The 10734-nt window shown below is 48.5% G+C and overlaps 1 protein-coding gene across 2 annotated transcripts in view; it reads left to right on the plus strand.

Moving 5' to 3' along the window:
• grm7 (glutamate metabotropic receptor 7) overlaps positions 1-10275 on the plus strand; it is a 149567-nt gene extending 139292 nt beyond the window's left edge. For both annotated transcript variants that reach the window (XM_086200453.1, XM_086200454.1), the window contains 2 exons: positions 441-687; positions 4352-10275. In XM_086200453.1, the coding sequence (XP_086056579.1) occupies positions 441-687; positions 4352-4401 (297 nt within the window). In that variant the 3' untranslated portion in view covers positions 4402-10275. The remainder of the gene's footprint in view (positions 1-440; positions 688-4351) is intronic.
• The last annotated feature ends 459 nt before the right edge of the window (positions 10276-10734 follow it).

Here is a 10734-nt window from a genome sequence, read left to right on the forward strand (position 1 = left end):
CATTCATCCATCCATCTACCATCCATCCATCTACCCATCCATCCATTCATCCATCCATCTACCATCCATCCATCTACCCATCCATCCATTCATCCATCCATCCATTCATCCATCCATCCATCTTCTCCCTCTTATCCTGTTGGGTGGTGGGGGTGGAGCCTATCCCAGCAGCCTCACAAAAATATTACAAGGCAAAAAGTCATTAGTGTCATTATGAAGTTAACATATTTTCATTCAAAAGTATTCAATGTTTTTGACTTGTTTTATCTTCAAAAATATATTTCTAGGATGCCTTCATGTACCACTAGAGGGAGCACATGTGCCACCAACAGTTTGAGAATCCCTGATCTAAACTTTAACAGACTGCTGCTGAATGAACTACCTTGGATCAGAGCTGGATATTTCTCATGACCTCTGACCTTCTGACTCTCTCCTCCCAGCTCTACATCCAAACAACCACTCTGACCATCTCCATGAACCTGAGTGCCTCGGTGGCCCTCGGGATGCTCTACATGCCCAAAGTCTATGTCATCATCTTCCATCCTGAGCTCAATGTGCAGAAGAGGAAACGCTCCTTCAAGGCGGTGGTCACGGCTGCCACCATGTCATCTCGACTGTCTCACAAGGCCAGCGACCGGCCCAACGGGGAGGCCAAAACGGAGTTATGTGAGAACGTCGACTCTAACAGTAAGTGTTAAATCTCATACGTGAGCTCGTCAGTATGCATGGAGTCATAGCTTCAGTGAGCTGTAGTAGTGAGCATGTGATCATTTTAGCTGAGCGAGCTGAGACGCACTTCACCCCCAGATTGACCGGAACAGGGCTGCTGGACGAGGACGATTAAAGCTCCCGCACACCTGCAGAGAGGTTTCTGAGCAGAACTCTCCTTTCTGTTCAGTTTGAGATGATTGAAGTCAAGGCAGGTTTCTGTGTGTCTCATAATCCCTCCATTTGTCTCTGCTGCCTCCCTCCAAGAGAAGGTGGAGAAGCTCCCTCCTACTAGAGCAGGTGGAGAACCTCCCTCCTACTAGAGCAGGTGGAGAACCTCCCTCCTAGTAGAGCAGGTGTAGAACCTCCCTCCTAGTAGAGCAGGTGGAGAACCTCCCTCCTAGTAGAGCAGGTGGAGAACCTCCCTCCTACTACAGCAGGTGGAGAACCTCCCTCCTAGTAGAGCAGGTGGAGAACCTCCCTCCTAGTAGAGCAGGAGTAGAACCTCCCTCCTAGTAGAGCAGGTGGAGAACCTCCCTCCTACTACAGCAGGTGGAGAACCTCCCTCCTAGTAGAGCAGGTGGAGAACCTCCCTCCTACTACAGCAGGTGGAGAACCTCCCTCCTAGTAGAGCAGGTCTAGAACCTCCCTCCTAGTAGAGCAGGTGGAGAACCTCCCTCCTAGTAGAGCAGGTGGAGAACCTCTTCTTAGTAGAGCAGGTCTAGAACCTCCCTCCTTCTATGAACCAGCACATCTGAGACAGCAGAGATGAAAACCTTCCTTTACCAGCAGGAAGTTGGAGCAGATCCAGGATCAGTGGGGATGGACATCTGCTTTGACCTGCTGGAGGGAGGGAGAGATGGAGGACAGGGACAGAGACAAAGATGGAGAAGAGACTGAGAAGAGAGGGAGAGAGGGATGGAGAACAAGCTCGCGTCTGTAGATAGCAACAGATGGCTACCCTGCCACTGACTAATTTTTAAAACTGATTTCTCCCCATGTCTTACTTCTTCTTCTACTCCTTTTTTTACAGCCATGTTGGCTGTGCCACCATTTCCTAGCACCATTAAATTAATTATTTTATCATTTCATTTGCCTCTGATCATTTGATGGAAACACATTAAATGTGGATTTCCTTTTTTTCACATTTCCAAAAGAGGGAATGTTGCAAAATGGGGGGCTGTGACATCAGTGCCTGAGAGGATGATGATGAGCGAGACGTTCCTGTGAGGCTCTCAATAATCAGGACTCATCAATCAGTCCTGTTTGTTATGGGGGGTCTGTTCACAGCAGAGGGCAGCAGCGTTGTGGCTGTGTTGGCAGACGGCAGCTCAGTCACGACTCCCTGAAGACCCTCAGGACCATCTGTCAGCCGGGCCGGAGCATTCCACACCTCCGCCACTGCCATCCCTCCATCCTCACTGCTCCCTCCTTGCTCACTCTGCTGCAGCTTCACTCCTTTTCACCTCTCTCCATTTTAAAATCCTTTCTCCTTTCACCCCCCCCCCCACCACCCTTTGATAGCCCTCCATTGCTCAGGATGGCTTCATCTCTTCCCTCGCTCCCCTCGCTCCTCCTCACTGATTCCTGACAAGAAAGATTATCTCTCTGAGCTCCTCCGGCTCCAGCCACCCTTCAAAGACCAAATCTCTTTTCTTTGACTCTTCTTAGGCGTCTGTCGTTCTCCACAGCACGTTCCTCATCCAACAAAGGCTTCTCCGTATCTCTTTAAACTCAGGGAGCGGATCTCAGAGAGGATCCCAGCCCGCGCTGCTTCCTGCGTGTCCACCCTCACTCGCTCAGCGTTGCCCTCGGTTACATGAAATCATTATTTTGGAGAGTCGCGCTCTCTTCAGGCAGTGTACCATATTCACTTGTGACATCTTGTTTAGTGGGAATTCACATGTGAGCGTCTTTGTTCCGAGGGACAAATGATTGATAACAAACTTCAAGCTGAACTAGAAGTAATGTGGCAAATTCAAATAATGGTTTTAGTGAATCTTTGTTCATTGATGGTTTGAATTCTCAAATGCGAGGACAGTCCAACCCAAACCGTTTGGCTTCGTAATGAGTTTATTAAATAATTGATGACATTTATTGAGATAACGGTTATCTAATTAACTGATACTCAAAGAGCAGATGCAGGCCGACTGAGTCGTTTCTGACAGAGAGCAGGTCGTTGCCGCCAGCCTGAGGCTGCCCTGTACGGGATTGTGCTGCTCATCCACTAAATCCAGCTTGTTGGTAAAAAAAATGCCTCGCCAGCAGCCAGCAAACCAATGTTATCACTGTTAATTGAATAATTGACCCTGTCAGACTGCGTTCTGTGGGAAGAAGAAGACGCCATTATGACAAAGTCAGATGAGTTCAGTGACACTTCCAGGCTTTAATATGCAGCCTCTGCCATATCCATGTTATCTCCCCGGCCTGATTGATGAGGGGCTTTTGGCTTGAAGTCATTTGTCAATGGATAAGCAGTGAGGGGCTGAGTGGTCGCCAGCAGCAGGGGGGGGGGGGGGGGGGGGCGGAGGAAGGCTGCCAGGGGAAGATAGCAAGAAGGGGAGGGGCACGTCATGAACATATCCGCCCACATTTAACATCTCACAGTGTGTTCATGCGGCTGGAGAGTAAGAAAGTTCCTTGTAGAAAGAAACCAGCCGCCCAAATACGGCAAGAAGCTGAGATCAGAGGCAGAGATTTGATCAGGAGTGCGTCAGTCACAGGATGAGACATTTAGCCGGCCAGAGGCTGACGTTAGAGTCGCCGTTCAGACGTTACTACATGATGGAAACAAATGGAAGAATGGAAAACACGTGGACAGAGGTGAGCATGTCTATGGAACTGTGGGTAGGTGTTTGAGACTTCTCCATAGCTGCACCACACTGTGGTCATGTGACTGCCATACCTGTCACATGTGGATTTGTGGGGGGATTCAGCTGTTGGTGGGCACACAACTCCAAGAGGACGTCAGACGCTCCTCAGCCTCAGACTCTCCCTGCAGACTTCAGACGTTTCCTCACGATTTGACTGAGCAGCTGCAGGAAAGCAGCGAATGTCTGTGGCCAACGTCACATCAAGGTCACATCAAGGTCACATCAAGGTCACATCAACGCGGAGGACAGCAGCTTTACAACATTGGGAACGATGTACTTAGTTTTCCAACTGACGTAGTCAGAGATCAGTTCCAGTCTTATGTTCTGTAGTATTTCTGTATTCCTTCCGTGACTCCATGGTACTGACGAGTTCACCGTTTGACATTAGCTTATCACCTAACATGCAGGTACAAGCACACACACAGCTATCGCACAGCAGCGTAGCCCTGCTCGTCTAATGCTCGATTTTGTTACCAAGTAAAGTTTTGCTGCTGTGTTTGTTGTGTAACAAAGCGTCCAACACAAAATGAGAGGTTACAGCTGGCTGGCTAACTTAGCTTAGCTCTGATGACAGTACATCACCCTGAGGCAGCAGAAGGTTATTAGGGAGGGAGAACGTCTTAGTGAGCTCTAGCGCCCCTAAGTGGATACTTGAAAGGTAAGATACACTTTCTGGGGAGGTATCACTTCCTCATGAACTCGCATGTCATCGCCGCCATCTTGAACCTTCAAAGGCACTGAGTGTTGTTTTGTTGTGTCTTGTTTTTTAGGTCCGGCAGCAAAGAAGAAAAGCGTGAGCTACAACGAACCTGTGATCTAACGCTCCTCCCTCAGAGACGCTGAAAGGAAAACGAGGTCGTTGGAGATGTCCGGCCCTCTGGCTGAAAAAAAGAAAAAAGATAAAGCAGGGAGAGGGATGTTTATCTTTGTTTTTACATGTTTGGTCTTGTGAGCTTCGCCTCCCGCCACAGACGTTCCGACGCAGCAATGGCGTGGGAGCCAGAAGCCTCATGGGACTTTGAATCAAGAGAAGGGTACAAAAATTCAGCGGTCAGAGAAGCCGGGAGGAAACCATCATGACAGTGTTGAGAATGTTGAGAAACTACAAAGAAAAAGGATTTTTTTTGTGTGAAGGGAGGACGGTGCAGGACACTTCAGTCAGATGAACACCTGGCAGTCCAGTGGCGCTCGTGGTGGCGTCTCACTCTGCCGTTGATGTCATATGAAGCAGCTGTTTCCACTCGACGTGACCTTTCTACAGAGCCCTTGTCTCGTCTCTCAATGGACTTCCAAACTGCAAGTTTTCCAGCCTTCCTGTCGACCTGTGTGTTGTTCTTTACTGCTTCTATGTTGGCTGGTTCTGTTGTTGTTTTTCTTTCCTGAGACGCCGTCGATGACTCATTTTGCTTCTTGGATGCGCATTGTTTTATTGAAGCCATATTCTTTGCTTTGACATGTTGAGGGCTTTGCTCTTGTTGCTGCCTGGAATCTGATTTGACCTCCTTCAAAGTATTTGAGATAAAGAATGTGGACCAAAGACCAGCAGCTTTGTTTGAGTGCATGCTGATGTCCAGACGAACGCCGTAGAACAGGAATAAAAACACGCTTTCACGTCCAAATGTAGCAACCCTTCAACCAAATATCCAGAAAATCAGCAACACTTAGAAATCATGGAAATGTGTCACGTGTTAGTTCTGAGTTCTGGTTACAGTAGGTACAGTCCCCTCGATGTCACTGACCTGTAGGTCACATGACTCACGACTCCAGGGACGTACTCACACGCAGCCCAAATAACAGCAGACAATCTTGGTCTGCATCCGGCAGCCAGAGAGTCAACATGGTAAATCGTGCGGGGTTTGATGAGCGCCCACTGCAGCGAGCATCTTTTCTTGATGCTTCCTCTGAAGTTGAAAGTCGGTGGCGTCTGTAGGAGACGCTGAAGCTGAAGTGGATGTGTCCTGCCGTTGCTAAGAGATGCTGGAGCTGCGCTACGCAACATCGTGTTGCAGCTTAACGAGCAAACACTGCAGGATGGCAGTTATTTCCATCAACCTCAACCGCACGTTGTCCTCAGAGCTCGTTAGCAAAGGTAGCATGTGATGTAGTAAATTGGGGGGCGTTCACTTCCTGTCTCTGACGCTCGTTTGGAAGTGTTGTGAACCCTGTGTGTCGTGTGTCTTAGCCAAGCCTCTGAATTTAAACCCACTACATCAATGAGTCACAGGTCCAGGGTGTAGCCACGCCCACCACATAACAAAGAGATCAACACTGAGATTCTCAGGAAGTTGCAGTTGTCGTGTCTTTCTGTATTTCACTCATGGATTTATTTGATCTCTCCCCAAAATACAATCACATATTATTATTATTTAATGTTGCGCTCAATCGCTTATCACAGTTCATTTTGTTACATAATCTGGTCAATCCCAGCACACCTTCTTATAGATCCGGTTGTTTTCTCAAACAAAACCCTCATCAGGTAAGAACCCACGCTAACACACAGGAAACTAACAGATCACATGACAACGGAGTGAAGACACGTGGAAGACGAACCATTTACCTCACGCGGCGTCTTTCCTTCACCTTCAACTCGCGAACGCTCCCCTGAGGAGACCTTTGTTTTTCTCTTTCTTTCTTTCTTTCTTTTCACTCCAGACCACATCTTGACATTTCTTCCTCTCATGGTTCAAGGGTTCAGAACCTGGAGGTCAAATTTCTGAGGTCACAGCTCTCTGAGCTGGACGTGCTTTCATGCACTTGTGTTCCTGGGGTCACGTTTGGGACGAGTGTGTGGTCTGGAGGACTACAGCTAAGTGGTCCGTGTGTCAGTGTTGGCCGCAGACCTTCAGGACTTTTACCTGACAGAAGGAGGGACAGAGATAAAGAGAGAGAGAAAGGAGGAGAGATTGATGGACAGAGACAAAGACAGAGAATGGAGGACGACAGAGAGACAGAAGGAAAGAGAGGGACAGAGATAAAGAGAGAGAGAAAGGAGGAGAGACTGATGGACAGAGACAAAGAAAGAATGGGGGAAGACAGAGACAGAAGGAAAGAAGGACAGAGAGAAAGAGAGAGATAAAGGAGGAGAGACTGATGGACAGAGACAAAGACAGAGAATGGAGGAAGACAGAGAGACAGAAGGAAAGACAGGGACAGAGATAAAGAGGGAGAGACTGATGGACAGAGACAAAGAGAGAATGGAGGAAGACAGAGAGACAGAAGGAAAGAGAGGGACAGAGATAAAGAGAGAGAGAAAGGAGGAGAGACTGATGGACAGAGACAAAGACAGAGAATGGAGGAAGACAGAGAGACAGAAGGAAAGAGAGGGACAGAGATAAAGAGGGGGAGACAGGAGGAGAGACTGATGGACAGACGGGGACGTGAGCAGGTGGAGCTACGGGTGGCAGCTGGAGCCTCTTCAGGTCTGGAGCCTCCTCCAGCAGCACCAGGATCTGGGATGAGGGGAGAAGAAGAGGAGTTAGTGACACGTCTGAGGACAGGAGGAGGAGAGAGAAGCCCAGTGCATCATGGGAGATCCCAGCAGTCTGAGCCTAGAGCAGCAGATCTAAGGGCCAGCCTAAGCAGTCCTGACTATAAGCCTGATCAACAAGGAGGTCTCCTACACTTCCTGTTGGGTCCAGACTGGCCGTCCTCCTTCAGCCGTGTGGCCCAGGAGCACCAGGATGATCATGTCTCACATCAGCTGTAAAGACGCTCATCTTCTCTGGGACTTTCAATGAACTCCATAAACATGTAGAAAGGCATGTTTGTGTAGAATACGGAGAAGCTGCCACGCCTCTGGACTCCGTCCTGCTCCTGGTCTTTTTTCCTCTTGGTCATCTGCCTCAGCTTCAGCTGGAGCTTCCTTGTGGATCAGCTGGACTTTTATTTATACAGTTATTATCTTCTCGTATCAAATTCTGGTCAACTTCTTGTAGTTTGTGATTGTGTGGGTGTTGTGCACTGGGACGTCTCTGTCCTGTCTGTCCATCCTGGGGGAGGACGTCCCTCCTCTGCCGCTCTCCCTCTCCCTTGTTCCTCCTGTTTCAAGGGTTTCCAGGAGGTTCTCCTCCCCTTGATCAGGGCTCCAAGGACAGAGGATGTTGCTTTGTGTGAAGATTGTAAACGAGGCAAATAGAGATTTGGGGTTTTGGGCTTCATGACTAACATTTGATTGATTGATTGATTGATTGATTGATTGATTGATTGATTGAACTTTCATAGCCCCACCCCCCCACCCTTAGGACAGGCGGCGGTTCGTTTTGGTCACTTGGGGCGTGTCTTTGTCTGGGTCCTGACTCCTAGACTTTTGGTGACACGTTGTGGTCACTCCAGTCCCGTCTCCTGATGCCGGCCATCTTTGATTTTCCTCCTGGTCACCAGACTCAGCTTCAAGAAGAACTTCCTCTTGAATTGGACGGGCCTTGGGGCTCTGCCCACCTCTAATAGACCACCTCCACACTGTCCTCTTGTGTTTGGGTTCACTGGGGGGGTGTCTCTCTTTGGGAAGTGGTCTTCAGTCTCTTCCAGCCTCAAATAAAGAAGCTCCTAAATCTTTTGTGGCAGGTCATGAATCACTCCAGTTGCATCCTCCTGTTGCTCCTCCTTGTCCTCATCGATCCTCTTCACCTCCTCCAGGGTGGCTGAGGGAGAGGAGGCAGAGGAATGTCCCCTGAACGGGTTTTTGCTCCAGTCTGACTTGCTCCTACTGTGGTATTCTTTGCACCAGAGTGTCTTTGTGTTGACATCTGTCTCCTCTTATCTGTGGAGTGCCTGTTGCTGGAGGGGCGGGGCCCTGGGTTATGTGATGTCACAAACCCCTCTGACTTTGCTCTCTGACTTCTTTGACTCTTCCGTAGGTAGACAACAGTCTTTAAATCCTTTTTGAGGTTTTACTTTGTTGTTGCAAATGTTTTGTTTTCCAGAATCTGTGTCTGTGGTGATGAAAGCAATCAGAGATCAAAGTCAAAGATCACAGAAATCTGAGATCAAAATGACTCCAGTCCAGTTGCATCTTGAACCAGAATTCAGCCTCAACTCAGGACGCGTTCCAATGTGAATGCGGGTGGACGTGTTCATAGTCTTAATGTTCTTAAAGGCACAGAACATAGAAGCCGGAAAGATGAAAACCATAATGTCCATACAGTAAAACGAAGAGTGGACCTCAGAAATGTCAGAGCTGGAGAACATTTCACTGCTGTTTGTCCTTAAATCATCTCGCTACAAACCGTCTTATTATAAATGTAAGAACTCTCTGTGTCTTCAAGTTTGCTGTATTTGGGCTGTGTGACCTGTCATGGTGTCGATTCACAAGGCCACTGGAGTTTCTAGAGGTTGGCGTGATGTTGGCTTCACCTGATGAATTCCACTAAGGTTCTATCACCTCTGCAGAATAACAAGAACATTCAGCTGACGGAAGCTGCTGTCATGTGACACACTAGTGGCTCAGCCACAGACCAGTAAAAGCAAGGGCAGACAGAAGGGTTTCCTGACAGGGATCGATTGAGTACGACACGCCTCATGGATTATTGAAACGCCATCTTTAAGACCAAACGTTAGCTGGTTTGATCCTCGTGTTTCTGCAGTCTGACAGAAACCGTTGTGGTGGCGAGGACGTGCTCTTCAAAGAGTCACATGCTCATGTACACTGGCTGGTGACGCGGCGTCGCTTCTCAGCTCTGTGACTCGTCAGGCCTCCACCAGCACCGATCCAGAACTGACAGTCAGACTTGGGCTTGGGTCTGTGAATGAGGATGACGCAGTGCTGCTCTCTGCCTCCCACAGTTTACAGAAATGAGCAGAAACGTTCTCTGGATGTACCAGAAGCAGCACAACAGCACTCCTCTTTTCCAGAGAATACAAACACAAATGACACTGCAACCAAACTCGAGTGTGCAAACAATGACAAAGCTGAGCCGGAGCTGGCCTCAGTGGCGATGGGCCGACCTTCAGCTGGTCGCCGCGTCCACACAGGTGCGACATCAGGTGAAAATCAGATTCTACAGCTGCTGAGTTCTCTGACCCTGAAACGTATCCAGGCGATTTCTAAAGGCCTTTTTGTTGGAGCTGTTGTTTGTGGTCGCACAATGAAGGTGTGTGCGCCCCCCCCCCACACACACACACACACACGCACGCTGAGACCCCCCAGTACTGCGTAGGTGTATGATGGTGACCCTTACCTGTGTTGTAGATTTAAAGAGAACCCTGGTCCTTGAATGTGTCCTGGATCACGAGACAACCGCGTGTTGATGTCAAGGTCGTCTATGCATGCCTGATATGTGTGATGTTGAAACTGAATCAGTTTAAAAAAAGACAAAAAAGATTCTTAAAAAAGGAAGGACTTGTCTCCAACGGCTGACCCCCGTCTGCCGGGAACGTTTCTGTTTTGTTCCATGATGGTTGTATTCCAAGAACGTTCTCTCACGGCAGAATATGGCTTTGATTGTTTCTTTTATTCCTGGGAAACTGAGAAAAAGATGAGTATATATTTAAAAATGAAATACTTCAAAAAACAGAACGCATGTATGTTTTCTACTGTTTGTACTGGTTCTCTACATGTTGCCCTCGCTGCTTATGTGCCAATGTTGTGGGAGAGACTTCCATTTGGCCACTCATGCAACTCTTCTGTGGTGTCGTCCAAGAATGTATCAACATGAATAAAAGACATTTGGTTATTTTTTCTAGAAACTCCTTGAGGAAACGCAGCCTGGTACTCCTGTGTTTATTTCTCTTCATGGATTTCAGATCCAGGGATGGAAGACGCCAGGCGCTCCGAGGCTTCGCGACATTCCTGCACATTAAACACATGTAGAGACACCAAACGACCTCAGAGACAAGAAAATATGAAAGAATCATGAAACTAACAACCACAACAGTGACATCACGACCCCCCCCCCCCCCATCGAACAGGACCTGAAAGAGACGCAAAATGAAGAATGTCAGACGCACAATGATCACATGCTCTCACGACACTCAGCATGATGTTTACCCATCACTTGATGGACTGTGAGCACCTGAGGTGAGCATCTCAGCTGATCAGTTACATTTCAGCTGCTGCTGTGACCGCCGCCGTTTCCACCCTGAAGGCTCACGAGCAGAATTCATGTGTGGAGGGAGCGCCGCTCCTCCCCTCTGCCCTCTGGCAGCTGGCCAGACG

Source organism: Aulostomus chinensis, chromosome 3, assembly GCF_037954235.1.
Source record: "Aulostomus chinensis isolate RoL2024-O1b breed Wild chromosome 3, RoL_Achi_v1.0, whole genome shotgun sequence".
Lineage (NCBI taxonomy): Eukaryota > Metazoa > Chordata > Actinopteri > Syngnathiformes > Aulostomidae > Aulostomus > Aulostomus chinensis.